The sequence below is a fragment of the Dryobates pubescens genome, chromosome 4 (assembly GCF_014839835.1).
Source record: "Dryobates pubescens isolate bDryPub1 chromosome 4, bDryPub1.pri, whole genome shotgun sequence".
In the NCBI taxonomy this organism is placed as follows: domain Eukaryota; kingdom Metazoa; phylum Chordata; class Aves; order Piciformes; family Picidae; genus Dryobates; species Dryobates pubescens.
This window is the reverse complement of record NC_071615.1, coordinates 43,771,498-43,788,873: the sequence shown is the minus strand read 5'-3', so window position 1 is coordinate 43,788,873 and position 17,376 is coordinate 43,771,498. Positions and strand designations below refer to the sequence as shown.

General features: G+C 50.2%; 2 protein-coding genes across 2 annotated transcripts; both read left to right on the top strand.

Moving 5' to 3' along the window:
* Positions 1-2,781: 2,781 nt before the first annotated feature.
* On the top strand, positions 2,782-5,652 carry HOXA2 (homeobox A2). Its single transcript, XM_009908706.2, has 2 exons — positions 2,782-3,897; positions 4,609-5,652. Exons 1-2 carry the CDS (start codon positions 3,516-3,518, stop codon positions 5,352-5,354), a joined length of 1,128 nt encoding a protein of 375 aa, XP_009907008.1. The 5' UTR covers positions 2,782-3,515; the 3' UTR covers positions 5,355-5,652.
* A 4,303-nt stretch (positions 5,653-9,955) lies between these two features.
* Positions 9,956-11,383, top strand: HOXA1 (homeobox A1). Its single transcript, XM_009908727.2, has 2 exons — positions 9,956-10,610; positions 11,028-11,383. Exons 1-2 carry the CDS (start codon positions 9,998-10,000, stop codon positions 11,381-11,383), a joined length of 969 nt encoding a protein of 322 aa, XP_009907029.2. The 5' UTR covers positions 9,956-9,997.
* Positions 11,384-17,376: the final 5,993 nt, after the last annotated feature.

The following is a 17,376-nucleotide window of genomic DNA, read 5'->3' as shown; positions in this document are numbered from 1 at the left end:
TTTTTCTTACTTTCAGGCAAAATGTCCGTAATTTTTAGATTGAAACTTGAAAGATAAATCAAAATGGACCTTAATAGACTAGGTAAAATATACCCCTGCACGTTTATAAAGACATATTCCTATGCTGTGTAGATAATAACGCACGCTGTTCACCATCTGTATCTTTTAGAACACAGGGGAAAAAAAATGTCGCCATTTTGGTCTCATGCTGAAATATTATTAATCTCTGGTCTTTATCTTGTTCCCAGAACCATCCTTGCCTGATGCTGAAACATTGCCATGCATCCATGAATCTATATAGAGCTTTTCTGCATAAATAGATAAAGCATGCTCAAAGAAAGGGATTGCAAATATGTTTATACCGTGCTGTTTATTGTATATATAGATATGTAACTGTGGAAGGAATGTTATGTAGTCTGATATTTTACATTGAAACCTGATTATTCCTCAATACAGACCAAAACCGACTGATTATTATTTTGTAGGTGAAGGAAGCATTTTTTCAACATTGGAAGACATTGCTCGATTCAAATAATCCACCCTATAAAACTCAAGCCGCCCCCCCCCCCCCTTGCATCAGCTAGGTTAGATACAACAAAAGGTAACGGTACAGTCGGTGATTCTTACTGTGTGGCTCCTTTAGCACTACGAATTACATTCAGGAAATGTTCAAAGAGAAGGAATTTGGCGTTTCACACCCCTCCCACCCTTAATAAAGAAAAATACATGCGGTTTTCCCCAACTTTTTCCCGGAAACCGTATTCAACCCCTTATTTGGAGCCTGTATGTTGAAAATAAGAATTCGTATTTGTACATTTAACATTCACCCGATTAAAAGATCCCACTGAAAGCAGAAGTGATTGATTTGCCCAAGAATTTTGCCTCCTCTCTCCAAAGGTTTTGTTCCAGGTGGTTTTTGTATTAGACTGACCACAAGAAACAAATGTGCAGAATAGAGACACCCACACAGGTTTTACTCACAAAGCCTGGTTAAAGTCCAAAGCTCTCATTTTATTATTTGCCAGCCTGCTGTTAATCCCAATATTTTCCAGAGGGGAAAAGAAAAAAAAACAAGAAAAAATAAAAGAAAAAGGAGAAAAAAAAGGCAGCCCGACCCTAAGGTAGTCACTGAGAAACAAAATAAAACCGGACTTTTCCCACAGGCAGCCTAGTCCTCTGCCAGCATATTTTAAAAGCAGCTTTTTTCCTTGTTTACTTGCGTTTCTTGCTCTGCCTCTTTTCTCAGCCACATTTGATCTTGGAAAGAGCAAGAAGCTTTAAATGTGTTCTTAAGGGCCAGTAGCTGTCAAACCTTTTGGCGGCCAAGATTGATCGCGCCCAGACACCACCAGAGCTTTGTTTGGACTAAAAGCAAGAAAATTAAACCCCTCGCATTTTCCAGCAGCATCGATATTTGTAAGGCATCCCTTTTGAGGGATTAAATGACAACTCTCGTTCTATATTTTATTTAAACAAGCGACCACCAAAAAGCTCATTTAAAGCCTCCCGGCCCCTCCCCCTCTCTCCAATGCTTTCGCAGATATGTTACATCTTGTGGGTGCATTAAGTTAAACCCGATTTTAAAAATGCACTTCCTCCGGTCTGGAAGCAGAATGGTCTGCTCAGTGCTTGGGGTCTTGTTCTGTCCTTCTTTCCTTTCTCTCTCTTTCTTTCCCTCTCCCCCCCCCCCCCTTCCCCTCCCCCCCCCTTTTTTTTTTTTTCTTTTTCTTCTTCTTTTTTTTTTTTTTAATTACGGAGAAGCCTTTTTGGCAACTGGGAAAATAAAGAGAGACGGCATGGCATCACGCTGGAAATAGATGGTCCCGGACTCCTTGAGGACGCGGAGAGCAGCTCGAAGCGCCTTCCCACCCCGGCCCCAGGCGCAGCCCACCCCACCGGGCACCCCGGGCTCTGCGGGAAGGCAAGCCTCGTCCGGGCTGCTCTGGGCGGCTGTGACCATAGGATTTACCAGGCTGCTGATTGCGGCCACCATTGTCATCGCTCTCCCTCTCGTCTCAGTCTGTTTGGAAAATTGTGCTCAAAGCATCCAAATTCGGGACTTGCCTCGACCTATCCGGGGCGACTGGAGACGACGGCGGCGGCATGAGCCAAGCGTCGGAGGCGAGTGTCGTCTCTCAAGTCGTAGCCCCGCACCATTTTCGCTCTGCCTGGCCCCGTGAAAACAAACCCGCTACGAGCCCATATATTTCCTGGTAATCGAAAATACTCACCAGACCCAGTCTACTACGGTTATTAAGCAAATTATGCCAGCAGACAGGAGTATCGTTTGCAAGCTAAGGCACGGGATTTTTGGTGGTGGTGGTGGTGTGTTTGGGGTTTGTTGGTTTATTTAAAAAAAAAAAAAAAGAAAAAGGAAAAAGGAAAGAAAAAGGAAAAAAAAAAGGCAACAGCTAGACGCTTTTGCAGCTTCGCTGTTTGGCTCGGCCAGAGAGGTACTCCTAGGGTTATGTTTTATGGTCCAATCCCGGGAAGCCAACTGGAGAGGGAAGTCATGAAGCACAAGGGCTGCTGCCTATGTGACTCTTCCCCTAGAAGAAAGGTTGCTGAGGAAGATCCTGTTAAACAATGCCTCGGCACCGGCGGCCAATTGTTCTCCTTACTGTACACTCGATAGCCAGAAAAAAAAAATTTAAAAAAAAAAAGGGAAAAAAAAAAAAAAAAAGGAAAACAGCGGAAATAAAAGGGAAGGAAAGAAACCCACGAGGCTGAGTCGGGAAGGAGAAACTAGTTTTGGAGGAAGTGCTATTCCTAGGGAAAAAATCAAGACTCTGCTTCAGAATCCTGCCTGGGTGCAACTTCTTATGCGAGGGCCTGGCGATGTCAAAACTTTGAAGATTAATGGATTACTTTGTTAATGACTCAAGGCGTCAGATTGAGGTGCTTAAATGATTTGTGAGGTGCAAAGCGTTTTCCTGACAGTCCCAAACAATGAGAGAAGAGTGTGCGGGTGGAGGAGAGGGAGGCAGCAGCCTGCAGGACAAGCAGCCACACACACACTCACACACACACTCGCACACACACACTCGCAGCCTCTTTCACAAACATATCCACGCACACGCACCCTCCCCCCCCTAGCCCAGATCATTTCAGATTAGGACGCCGAGGGGATAGATACTCGAGATATCATTTCCCTCTTTAAAAAAGTGTAAATAAAGCCTTTCTGGCCCCCAATGAGGCGTTCCTTCCCGACTTTTTTGGATCAATCAAACAGACAGTGGCTTCTTTTGATTAAAGCCCAAATTGTCATTGGGCAGAGGCAATCATGTGACAGGCAATTCGGTCCAATTTCAACCTTGTCTCCATGAATTCAATAGTTTAATAGTAGCACGGTCCCCATACGGCTGTAATCAGTGAATTAGAAAAAAAACACCCCACCAGCGATCTTCTATGCTATATTTTTTTCTCCTCTCTCTCCTTTTTCCTGGGCCTTCCCCCCCCCGAGCCCCCTGAATCCGAGGGAACTTTTTCTCCGCGGGGGCTGCCAGTTGAAGGCCATGAATTTCGCATTTGAGCGAGAGATCGGTTTTATCAATAGCCAGCCATCGCTTGCTGAGTGCCTGACATCTTTTCCCCCTGTCGGTGATACATTTCAAAGTTCATCAATCAAGAACTCGACGCTTTCACACTCGACACTGATTCCACCTCCTTTCGAGCAGACCATCCCCAGCCTGAACCCCGGCAGCCACCCTCGCCACAGCGGCGGCGGTCGCCCCAAGGCGAGCCCCCGCGGTCGCAGCGGCAGCCCGGGCCCCGCCGGCGCCCCGCCGCCCCCGGAGTACCCCTGGATGAAAGAGAAAAAGGCGTCCAAGCGATCCGCGCTGCCGCCCGCTTCGGCCTCCGCCTCAGCCGCTGGACCTGCCTGCCTCAGCCACAAAGGTCAGTCCAAAGACTTGCCGACGGCCCCGCCGGGCCGCTTTTTTGGCTGCCCACATTCCCCCGGCTTCGCGGAGAGACGAGGCGGAGGGGCGGGCGGGCAGGGAGGACGGAGCTGGCGGGGCTCTCTGGAAACCCAAACTTTCCCCAAACTTGCTTAATGCGGGATGATTTATTTGAGTTGGAGCTGACCTCTCTTGTCTCGCCGTCCTAGAGTTGGGATATTTGACAGTAATGAAGAGTGATAGATTGCTCCCGCTCAGCTAAGCAGCTGATGCATTAATTATAAATTGCGGTATGGCTAATATAAAGTTTGCTCTGGTGTGGGGAGGTTGGGGAGCTGGAGGCGGTAATTTTGCGAGGGTGGCCGAGGGGCACGCAGCACCGGGCACTCAGCAGTGCAACACAATGGGTTTACTGCATCCAAAGGCGGCCATTTTGTTGCAGTTGCTATTTTATGCTATATGGACATATAGATATAGACACATACGCGCACAGAGAGCACTCCCCCCTACACCCACACCCCCACCCTCCCCACCCCGCGGGATGCGATGTGCTCGGTGCTGAAATTCAATCCGTGCATTTATCTGTTTTGTGTGTGCGTGTGTGTGTTTTTGCCTTTGCTGTTCTGGTGGTGGTGCTTTGGGGTATGTATGGTGGTGGTGTTTTTTCTTTTTCTTTTTCTTTTTTTTTTTTTTTTTTTCTTTTTAACAGATCCCCTTGAAATCCCTGATAGCAGTAGCGGTGGATCTAGGCGGCTGAGGACGGCTTACACCAACACCCAGCTTTTGGAGCTAGAGAAAGAATTTCATTTCAACAAGTATCTCTGTAGACCAAGAAGGGTTGAGATTGCAGCCTTGCTGGATCTGACTGAGAGACAAGTCAAAGTCTGGTTCCAAAACAGAAGGATGAAGCACAAGAGACAAACCCAGTGCAAGGAGAACCAAAACAGCGAGGGGAAATTTAAGAGCCTAGAGGACACCGAGAAATCGGTGGAGGAGGAAGAGGAGGAGAAATCCCTCTTCGAGCAAGCCCTCAACAACGTCTCCGGCGCTCTCTTGGAGCGGGAAGGCTACGCTTTCCAGCAGAATGCCCTCTCCCAGCAGCAGGCACAGAATACGCACAATGGCGAGTCTCAAACTTTCCCCGTTTCGCCTTTAACGAGCAATGAGAAAAATCTGAAACATTTTCAACACCAGTCACCCACTGTTCAAAACTGCCTCTCAACAATGGCCCAGAACTGTGCAGCTGGCCTGAACAATGACAGTCCTGAGGCCCTAGATGTCCCTTCTTTACAGGACTTTAGCGTCTTCTCTACAGATTCTTGCCTACAGCTTTCGGATGCAGTTTCCCCCAGTTTGCCAGGATCTCTGGACAGTCCCGTAGATATTTCTGCTGACAGTTTTGACTTTTTTACAGACACACTCACTACAATTGACTTGCAGCATCTGAATTACTGAGAAAGTAAAGACGTCCTCATCAAGGGTCCTGCTTTCTTCTCCTTATTCTTCTTTAATTTTCCTGTGAATTAATTTCCCCCCTCCCTTTTCCTGGTCAGTATTTTCTGTTTATTACCTCCCTCTGCTGTGCCATTTTGTCATTTCTTACGAAATTTTAGTTGTGTTCAATTTTAACCTAGCCACATCCTAGGTTCTTCTATGAAAGCAATATATGAGGTCTGTAAGAAAGTGATCATATAGGAATTGTATCTTCACTTTCTTTTTATTTTTGTATTGCATTAGGATGCGTTGTCATAAGTATTTTTGGTAGAATAAATTCTTGTTTGCTACAAGGAGCTTTCTCTTTTTTTCTGTTTCTCTCTCTCTTTTCCTCTCCTTCCAAGACTGATAACATGATGGGTATTTCTCCTCCTCTATTCTACTCTTAATGTACTAATAATCAAAATCCAGCATTCTGACTACGGGCTCTCCCCTTTTGGCATTTTAGGGCATTTATTACAGAGGAAAGCCACATTCCAGTGCTTTATTTTACGGGTTTTCACAAGTTAAAAACAAAACAAAACAAACCCCAAACCAACAACAAACCACAGAAACCAAAACCATTCACAGCTTTGATGGAGATCTCTTCCTTTAATGTATAAACGTAGCTTCTTTTCTCCGTGAGGATACAAAGCTTGGTAATGCTGAGCTGTAACAAAAGCACTTTCTCTGTTATAGGACAAACGAGAGAGAGTCAGTAGGATAAGGGTCTCCTGCAGAAGCTAGTCTGTTACGTACACGAAAGGCGCTTGATTTTTATTTTTTTTTGGTGGAGAAGGAAGACCAATCCTGTTTTTCTAGAAAGTAGTGCTTAGCAGCCAGCAAGCTGTCTCACAAAGCACATCTTAAAAATTACAAGAGCTCAGAGAGAATGCGTCTGGGTGACTTCTCACGTGCTGAGAGGTCCAAGAAATCAGCCCTAGAAGGAGAAGAAATGAAGAAGTTAGTGCCCGTAAAATCAAAAGGGTAGCAGAAACGCAGAGGGGGGAAAAGCATTTAGGAAGGAATCAGCCCTTCCACTCGGTCCTTCTGAGGGGTGGTGCGGGGGCACAGAGATATTTTTCTCTTTAAATCTTTTTACGGGGTGAAGGAACGATAATGAAAAGCAAAAACTATATTTAAAGTTATTATTTCCCCCCGGCTCGCTACTCTGCTGGTGGTAGCAAAGATGGGCTTCCAGAAATCTTCATCAAATTGCCTGTAACCCGGCTAGCAGGATTCCAGACCCCAAAGCGGAGGGCGAGCCCCGTTCTTCGGGTTAAAACCCAGCAACAGATGCCAGCGGGGCTCTGCCGCTTCGGGCCCGAGGAGTGCCGGGCCGGTGCGATCGCGGCTCCCAGTGAGCGTTAGTGCGTGTGAGCCTGTGGTTACACCGGGGAAGCGAGCGGAGCTTGTGCGAAGGTTTTGTGGATTGGGCTCTGCTGTCCGTCCGTGTGAGAATTGTGGTCTCTCAGCCTTGCAACACGTTGTGGATCTGGGATGCGTGGGTTATAGCTGGAAGGGCTGAACGCAATTCTTCCGAAAGCCATAAATCAAACTCTTTCTATGAATGAGAATGTCATCAAAGAGATCAATTGCAGGAACACATGCACAAATAAAAATCCTCTTACGTATTTGCCAGGGCTGGGGATCCCCGTCTAAAACCATTAAGTGAGAAGGCGTTTAGTCATAATTCATTTTTATTGCTCTTTTAAAACAACAGCTTGGCTGAGCTGCGGACGCGGGGAAATCTCGGCCCTGCTTCTTCTCTCCGCCCCAGCCTTGTCCCTGTGGAAAGTGAGCCGCCTTACTGGCATTTTAACTCCTCGGCCACCGGGTTAAATTGGACAGCAACGTGCACGTACGGGTTGAGATTTTGTTTGTTTGTTTTGTTTTGTGTGCCCAGATTTTTGGATGATGACAACGCGTAAAAAAAGGGGGAGAAAAAAAAAAGGGGGGGGGAGTTAGATTTAAACTTATCTTAAATTCCATTTAAATAAATGGGGGAATTTAGAGAACAGGAGCCGCTTCCAAGTCTCCCGGAGAGCCCTGGGGCCACAGCAGGGGCGCACTCCCATGGAAAAGTCCCGGAATCGCCATTAGGGCCAGGAAACGCGGAGCGGAGCCGCGGATGAGCGCGGAGGGGCCAGACCGGCCTGTGGACAGAAGGAAGGGGCGGTGTGTTCTCTTCTGCTCCGGCCCTTCTCATGGTGTTGCCCCCATGCACAGTACGGGAGGCAAACCCCAACGCCTCGCCAGAAAGACAATGCAACAAAGGAGACAATGGCACGAAAAAGGGAGAGAAAAAAGGTTTCCACGATGCTGCAGACTCTGTGAGAGGCGCTGTGATTCGGCGGATTTTACGGGTAAACTGGACCTATTTATAGGAAAAGATACATTATTTTCTTGGCTGGCTGACAAACCCAAAAACGTACGAGCCCTTTTATTATTAAACAGTCCCAGCGACCTGCCATTTTTTCCCTCTGCCTTTTGCAGTATTTATCACAACTGTGTTACAATAATGAAATAGATGTGTTTACAGCTGTATCCATGGCCAAAATTGGTGCAGCATAATGCCATAAATGCCTCTGGAGTGTTGCTCTTGTCCTCCACCCTGCCTCCCTGGAGTTTAAGAAACAACCTTTCAGGAGGGCTCATAACCAGCTGTGTCTATCTAGTAAATCAGAACAAATGAAAACACAGAGGACGTATGGACAGATGCGTGGTGGAGAGAGCAGCACTTCAGTTTTGGTTGGCAGTAGAAATGCTGTGGAGGTGACATGGAATGAGAGATGAATTAGCAGTAGGAGAGCTTTGCCCCAGGAGAGGATGTTGTAGTTCATGTGGGAGGGAGGAGCTTGAGAATTTGTGTGTGTTTGTTTGCTCGTGAGCAAGAAGAGGTGGTGGGGTAGAAGAACCTTTTGGATTTCAAAGCAAGCGAGAACCGAGTGTGAGAAGAGAATGACTTAGGCGAGCCTGGAATGCACCTGCAGAAATGGAGAAGGCAGCTCCTCCCGGGACTGGTGGCAGGGGATGTGCCTTTCCATCCACGTATCCCCGAGGTTAATGTTTTGCAGGAAGCCTCTTGGAAGTATGTTGGTGCTGTCCTCTCTCCCCGCAGACGGCTCGGTGGCCCGGGATGGACGGATACCGTCTTTACCCTCCCTTTGCTTTTCCACAGACGCAAACCTGCCATGAGCTCGCCGCCCACATCCCACTGCTCTCCCATCTTCACTGTCCACGGACTCTTTTTTTTTTCCGTTGGGGTAGGGAGGGGTAGGTTTGAGTCGATGCTCAGTTCTGCTCCCAAGGGTCCTGGGCCTCCTCTGTCACTGGCCATCTGCCACCTTCCGCCACTGCCAGCCCGGGTGGAGGAGTGCACGGACAAAGGGACTGTGGCAGCGGGCCCTTGTGCCTCCCGCTGCGCCCCTGCCCCGGGCCGCGTCGTCGGGCCGCTGGGCTGCAACCCGCGGCACCCTGGGCAGCCTTTCCCCCGTCTGGTCCCAGGACGGGCGGTTGGCCGCGACACGGCAGGGACCCAGCAGATGGGCTGCGAAGCTCGCGGGTCTCCGCCCAGTCATCCTTCCCCTTGTCTCCGGCTCCTCCCCCCCTACCCCAGCCCTGGTCTGGAGGGGGTGAGCCCGGTAGAGGTGCGGGGGGAGTAGGGATGCGGTCCAGGGCGAGGCCAGTGGACCTGGGAGAGCACAATGGCAGTCAGTCCCCAAAGCGACTCATTTCCATGTTAATGCCCGTGGCCGCCTGGTCATGCGCCTGGAAGAGCCCCTTTAACTCTTGGCGTCGCGCTGAGACTGTGGCTGGGTAGGAGCAACGGGATCCCTCGGCCCTATCCCAATCGCAATCCCAATCGCAGCTCCATCCGTTTCCCATCCCCAGCGCCATCCATGTCTTTTGTCCCATCCCTATTATCCGCCTTATCCTCATCCCTGTTCTTGTCTCCATCGCCGACTCTATAGCAGCCTGCAGCTGCAAACACGGTCCCACCCTCATCCCCGACCCCCAGGGCTGATGCTTTCAGCGCTGCTCCTGTCGTCCTCCCCCACACCCCCCATCCGTAACGCGGATCCAGCCGCCCCTTCGCTACCATGGCATGAGGATGAGGGGAGGGGACGGCGGAGATGCCCAGCACCGGCCTGGCAGTGCCGACAGCAGGGGAGGCGCCGGGGCACCCTGTCTGCAGCAGCACTCACCCTGAAGGGGAGGGCCAGCGGGCTCCGCAGGCCGGGAGCAGCCTCCGCGCGTCTCCTGCCTTTCCCTCTCAGCCGCCGGGCGGGACCTCGGCTGCAGCGCGACAGCCTGGCCCGTCCCCCCTCGCCCCCACGGGGGGCCGCCGCTGCCCTGCCCCACGGTACAGCGCCTTGCCGTGCCACGCCGTCGGAGCGCTCGGCGTTTAAATGCCCCCGACGCGACGATCTATCTATCATCGGCAGGAGCCGGGAAAGTCCCGCAGGCGCCACAGCCATTGGCTGCCGCCCCCCACGTGCCTGCCCGCTGCCTGCACCTTCGTGTCATTTTCCTGCCGGCCCCATGGAGGAAGTGGGAAAGTTGGCGCGGCCCCGCCGGACGCTGAAGACCCGGTGGCGGCGTGACAGAGGGACGCGGCGAGGATGAGCTCCTTCCTCGAGTACCCCGTTCTCGGCGGCGAGGCGGGGGGCTGCGCCGCCCGCGCCTACCACCCAGAGCACGGGATTACAACTTTTCAGCCCTGCGCCGTCAGCGCCGGCAGCTGCAGCGGAGAGGACCGCTTCCTCGGGGGCCGCGGGGTGCCTATTAGCCCCCACCGCCACCATCACCACCCCCCGGCCCAGCCTGCCACCTACCAGCACCACGGCGGCCTGGGGGTGTCCTACGCGCACCCTGGCTGCGGCCCGACCTACGGCTCGCAAGGCTTCGGACCGGCGTACAGTCCCTACCCACTCGGGCAGGACGCGGAGCTGGGCGGGGGCTTCCCCCCTTGCGCCCCCGCCGTGTACTCGGGAAGCATCTCTTCCTCCGCCGCCGCTCAGCACCCGCACCAGGGCTACGCAGGGGGTCCTGCTCAGTACGTGCCTCCCCACTACGGGCAGGAGCAGCAGAACCTGCCCCTGAGCACCTACAACCATGCCCTGTCTCCCCTTCACGCCAGCCACCGGGAAAATGCCCGCTCTCCCTCCGCTGAGACCTCGCCGGCGGCGCAAACCTTTGACTGGATGAAAGTGAAAAGAAACCCACCCAAAACAGGTCAGTGGCCGGCGCGGGGGCCAGAGCGGGGGCCGCTCCTCTCTCTCTCTGCAGCGGGTGCGGGGGCAGCGGCGCGGTGCCCCTCAGGGTGCTGGTCAGGTCGGGCGGCCCGCACCTCTGGCAGCGGCCGCAAGCCTTCTGCCCGCAGCACTTGAAACCAGCGCTGCGTATTCCGAACTCCCCCTCTTCGCCTCTCCCGCAGTCATATTTCTTGCAATTCATAAACCACTTATCAAGTTTCCTCTGACACTAGAGGCTGACTCCGGTTTAGCACCTCGCACTCCATCATTCACTCTGCTGGGTCTTCCCTCTTATCCTAAGAAGTTCTTGCTCACTATCGCTTCGCGGGTGTGAACATATTGATTACGTCGCCTATAAATCATTTGCGCTTACTTACCTCTGCATGCCCCCTTGCAGGCAAGGTTGGCGAGTACGGCTTCGTGGGACAGCCCAATACTGTCAGAACTAACTTCACCACCAAGCAGCTCACCGAACTAGAGAAGGAGTTTCATTTCAACAAGTACCTGACCAGAGCCAGGAGGGTGGAAATCGCTGCCTCCCTCCAGCTCAACGAGACACAGGTCAAAATCTGGTTCCAGAACCGGCGGATGAAGCAAAAGAAACGGGAGAAAGAGGGACTGCTGCCTATTTCCCCCTCCACCCCTACGAGTTGCGAGGAGAAGGCAGAGGACTCCTCGGAGAAGTCCTGCTCGTCGCCCTGCAGCGCCTCGCCCGCATCCTCCACCTCGGACACCCTCGCTGCCCCGAACTGAGCCCCGGACCTCCCTACGGCCGCCCATCGCGATGCTCCCGCCAGCACAGCTCGCATCCGTTCTCCGCGGTTATACTGGTCCCTGGGTCGGTCCCCGAGAGATCCCAGCACTCCGGCGTCCCGTCTCCCCACTTCTCGGGAGTTCCGGCTCTGCGCCCGCTAGCTTCTCAGCCCCTGGGTCTCAGCACCTTGCTGCCAGGGGACTCTTTTGCGCGCCCACACTCCCTCTCCCCCCCCAAAAATTTTGCTGGAGCAGCTGTGTTGGCACAAGTGTAAGGGTCTCCCTCCTCCGCTGCAAGGACGCTCCTCTGAGTATCCCTGAGTGAAACACAAGTCATCTAGGGTACATAACCTCACGAAGAGATGCACTATTGCCAGTGTTTACACGACCTATAGGACTTTCACCCCCTTAATTTAATGTATTCTTTGTTCCTGTCTATGAATTTGTTGCTTGTAAATACTTTGTCCGAGAGATTTATCTTTTTACAGATTTTTCTAGAAATGATGTTTCGATTATCTGGTTAAGCAGGGTGAGGGCAATTCGCCAAACTGGATCCAGTTTTATATTGGTAAAGCTGATGTATCAAGCAAATATCTTAAGATCAAGCAGATACCTCAAAGGTAAAAATAAATAACTGGCGTTATTTCTTTAAATGTGACAAACAAGGCTTCAATTGCACTAGGTTTTGTAAACCTTACCCGGTGTGCTCTACACCCCCTTTCCCTCCCCCTCCCGAAAGCTGTGCTGGACTATACTCAGCAGAAGGGTATAACCATCAAAAGACCTCATCTCTTCCTATTTTCATATTATTAAACTTCCTTTAGACTCGATGTCTTTTCAACTTACTCGCGAATGTGACGAATGGCCAAATGAATGTATAATTTCTGTGGTTGGTGTCCGGACCATTGCATGACACTCCGTGCTTTCTGTACTGCAGGTACACTGAGTTCTATCAGTTGTCGTGTGTGAGCGAAATGTCCTCCTGATTTTCTGTACAATCATGAAAGGCTCTGGGATTCCGCTGGTGATGGAAGCCAGGGCAGGATTTACGGGTCCTTACAATGTCTGTAATAAATATATCCCACATTCATGTAGCCCTCCTCTGCCTACTGCTGCGTGACGTCAGCGCTGAGTCACAGGTTGGGCTCAGCAGCTTGGTTTCCTTTAGTTTCTACTGCTGGTGCTTTTGCAGGGGGGAAAGGGAGGAAGAGTCTCCCAACATTACTCTTCATGCGTTGTTTGCTGGGGTCAGAGCTCTGGTTGCCCAGCCTGACTCATAACACAAAGCTTCTTCCTTTTCCTATGCTCAATTAATATTATTTTTAGAAGACATAAGGCACTTCTCTCAGTCCTCCATAACTGGGAGGAATTTATGATCCTGATCTATTTCTGAAGCACAAACACGAGAACTTCCTGGGTCAAGTGCTAACCTTTTCACCTCGGGATAGATACTGACACTTAAATAAACAGAGCACCCTCCAAAAGCAGAAACTGTCTTCAGCCAGTCTTTCCTCACATCCCAGGCCCCTCAACAAGCTCTGCACGTTTAATCAGCCCCGGCACTAAGATGGTCCAGCTTCTGTCCCTCAATCCACTCCAGGCTGCCATCTCCAGCGGCTGATGGGTGCCAGCAGCTGGGAGATGGCTCCCAGACTCTTGGTAGTGTGCTACTAGCATTAACCCCAGCCCATTCACCACTACCACCACCTTTGGTTTTATTTTTTTTCCCCTTCTTCTTCTTTCCCCCCCCCCCCCCTTTCTTCCCTCTTCTTTTTTTTTTTTTTTTTAAATTTTATTCCTTCCTTTCTTTCTTTCTTTCTTTCTTTCTTTCTTTCTTTCTTTCTTTCTTTCTTAATCGTGAAGAAGAGCACGTTGTGACAGGCAAATATATCAAGACTTAGAAGATGGATCAAACGAGCATGGCGTGTTTTTGTGTGTAGAAACCAGGTGGCAGGACGGGGCAGATACATGATCAGTTGGATGGAGGTGTCTTAAGTCACTGGTGCCTCTTAAATTTCAGAACAAACACGCGTAACATCTCCTTCACCCAGTCTAGCTCCGGGGGAGCACTCCTGGGCTTCTCCCGGGGCTGGGCTGCCCACGTCAGGCTTTACTTTGCGGGATCCGCGGAGAATCAACGAAATTTTCTTCACTTTGGTGTCAAAAGAGACAAGCCCTGATTTGCAAGGCTCGGCGGCCATATCAAGAGCCAAGCTATCTGCAAGGGAACAGGGCTGTCTCCAAAGGCTCCCGCCGATGCCTCTATTTCTTTCATTTTCCCGCCTGCCATATACTTTACCTTTTGTTTATTAGTGTAAAGCCACAAAGCAAAACAGATGGCCTTCTTCCAGAGACTTGGATGTGTTAAAGTGGCATTTGCATGCCAATGAGGGCATTTCAATATCGAAATCTGGATCTAAACATCGCTGAAATCCGGATCCGCAACCCGGCTCCCCCGGTGCTGACTTAATGTGTTAGAAAGAGTGGCCATAAATTATAGCCTAAATGCGAGAGACAAGACAACTTGTCAGTGCGTCAGTCTGCGGTGAGCGATTCATCGGCAAAGAATGCCGTCTCCTTCCAAATAAATTTTTTTTTTTTGTTTTCCTTTATTTTTTTTTCTTCCTTCCCTTCTCCCCCCGAAGCCGTGATCGATTTCTATCAAAGACACTAAAGATACTCCAAACCTCCCGATCCTGGGTCATTCTGTTGCCGTTGTTATTATTTCGACACGATCAGCCTTTCGGGTCAAGGGCTGTGGGGAAGATAAAAGAAAACCCCTAGCTTAGAGTTTCTACATTAAAAAGTGGCAAAAAACAAACAAACAAACAAAAAATCACAGACTGCTTTGGTCCGAATGAGACACTAATTTGGCCTTCATCTCGCAGAAATTCTGTTGTTTCTACACTTCGTAAAAGTTATTTTAATTTTTCTGTCTAGATTCTCAAGAGGAAAGCATGAAGAAACACCTCTTCCCCCCAAAAAACCCCACAACCCAAACGGCGTCCAAATGTCAAACCGAGTTCAGCATCTTCCTATCATACTTAAGGCCATTTCTGCTGTTCACCTTTAAAGTTTACTTTTGGAGGCTATTGAGATGCTTTGGTGTTTTCCTCTGGGGCAATCAGATTGAAACCGATCAATATTTACTCAGTCTGAAAGGGCTGTTGAAAAGGCAGCTAACAACAAACTGCTTAGCTGCTCTCCCCTCTTTAATCTCAGGTTCACCGAAAGTTCAAACAGAAATGAATTCGGTGATGGGTCGCTTTAGAATAAGTCCCAGTGGTTAATCTCACAGCCTTGGTAAAGGCAACAATTACAGAGTCATCCTTCTCCCTCTCTCCCTCTCGCTGTCTCCCTGGCATCGGCAACTTTACTCTCATTTTTGCCCATCAGTTTTTACTAAATCTTAATCGCTTTCCTCTGTTTCGCGGAGACATCAAAATCCAGGATCACCCCCTCACCCGCGCTACCATCTGAAGTCACTGTAAAGGCGGGTAGCCCCGGCGAGAGGTACCGGGAGTGAAGGGAACGAACCCTCCCGCAAGGGATCCGGCATTTTTAAGGGAGTGTGCGGGGGAAAGGGAAGGATGCTTGGGGCTTTCAGCGATGCGGGATGGCCGGGGGCGGCTGGAGACGCGCTCTGCAGCTGGAGGTGCTAGCGTAGCAGCAGGGCTGTACCCTCTGCTACATCCTTCATGGGAAAAGACTAGAGAGAAATCTGGGCAAGACGCGATGAACGTCGTTGCTAATTACAGGGACTCTTCAAAGGCCAGAGTTCACGCAATCAGTGAATAAATGCATGCTCAATAGGATTTATTAGCACCTCTTTCATGGCAGCTCACGTTTAGGCTATAGACTCGAGCGGCTCTGCAGCAGCGAATTGCTTCTCAGAGCTACCCTGCTCCCACTTCGGCATTGCCGGGACCCCAGGCCCGCAAGGCTATGAGCTACCGGCCGGGACCCGGGAAGGCTCTGGGCTGGGCTGGGTCTCGGAGCCGTCGCGGAACAACCTGGGGGGCGCTGGATAAGACGCCCAGGGGAGGCCGCTCCCTGACAACTGCACAGCGGGGCCCGGCGGAGAGCTGAGGGGCTGTAGCCTTTTTGGGGAAAATGATCGTATTGGAATGCATATCCGCGCAAGTTTGGGAGTGGCATCTCGTGTTTGTTTTCTTTTAGCAACTAGTTTTGTGAGATCGCAGTAAATTGGTGAACACACAAATAAATCAATAATATATTATTAAATAGCAGCATCATATCTTAAGCCAAACCAAAACATTTCCTTATTTTCTTCTTTCTTTTTCTCACTTGTCTCTCTTTCTTTCCCCTTTTCACCCTCTCTCTCTTATTTTTCACCCCCTCTCTTTCTCCCTTTCCAAGTCAAGCATTTTTTTTTCCCCAGGCATGTCACTTGGCCGACTTTCACTGTTAACAATCATTCTTTTATGGTTTATGTGCCATAAAATATTACAGGTTAACTCTGGCTGCAAGCTCAGAAAGACCATTGAAATAAATGTGAGCTCTGGGGAAACGAAGTGTTCCCTCATGCCTAAGAATCTAAGGGAAAACTTTGTTGATTTTGATCATGCGAAGAGCCCTCTTTGCCATAAAACTTCAAAAGATTTACACATTTCAATAACACGAGCAGAAATTCGCGCGGAAAAATGCTTCTGCACTATTTTTTTTACAGGGCAGTGACATATTTTAAGCATTTGTTCCACAAGGAGAGTGTTTCAGCTACTTTTGCAATTATTTTTGCTTTCTGATCGACTTTCCTTGAAAATGTGTATCTTGTAAAGTTAAATCGGGAGTATCGTTTAGCATTAAAATGTGGCCAAATAAAGATGAATTTCGATCACGGGGAAACCACTATCCAGCTCACGACTTTTCCACTGCTCAGTTTATAAATATGAACTCGACCTATCGCAAAAATTCTCCCTGTCCATGAAGGTACAAGTAACAAAAAAAATCAAAGAGAAGCTCAAAAGAGGGAAGGCGAGAGGACCCGAAACCCATCTCAGACATAACTCTTTTTTGCCTATGTTCACATCGGTCTGAGATGCGGCGTAGCCAGTGGAAAGCAGAGGGATTAGGAAAATGCAGGGACTCATGGAGCGTTTCGCTTGCAACAGTTGTAGGAATTATCCGAGCAGTGGGGATCAGGAGACCCTCACGCCCTGCTTCCCGGCGTTGAGCAGCGGTTGCTCTTTGCATTCTCTACACTTGGTTTTGCTCATAAGTATTGATACGTTTTCTAATTCTAATCTACGTCGTGCCGTACCTCGGCGGGGCCCCCCTCTGCCATGGAAGGAAAAAAAAAAAGAAAAAAGGAAAAAAAAAAAAAAAGAGAAAGAGCTCAAATGCAACAGTAATATGCTATCGATTATTTTAAAATAAAAAAGGGAAATAAATCCAAGGAAATATCTACTTTGATTGAGCGCTGCGCTAACGCATTTTATAGCAATCGATTGCATTCGCAGCTGTCTTCGTGTCTGATCATTGGGAAATGAGTAATACGAGGAAAATTCGTTGTGTGCACAGTAAAAACTGCAAAGTGGGGCTGCGGCCTCCGGGCTGCTCTGCACCTCTCCGCGCTGCTCCGCGCCCAGTCCGGTGAGGCGGGGGCGCGGTGCCCGGTGGCCGCACTCCTCTGAACCCAGTTCTGCGGGCTGCCCTGCAGGGCTCCGGCTGCAGGGAGGGCAAACACCGAGCTCAGCCGGGGCTGCCCCCCGAGGACCCCAAGCGCTGCAGGCTGGCTGCGAGATGAGGGGAGAGAGGCTGCGGGCCGGCTGGCCGCGTCTGAGGTGGCATTGCAGCCCTGAGCCAGGGCTATCGCTTCTGATCTTCTTTGTCTACTGATACAGCCATCATCAAATCCCGGATAACCTTCCTTTTCCTCTGTCAACACCCCTCCGCTCCAGCCGGTGCTGGGCAAGAGGGATGGGACCTGCCATCGGGGTTCTGTAGCAAGGGGGTGCCCCTTTTAGGGGTAA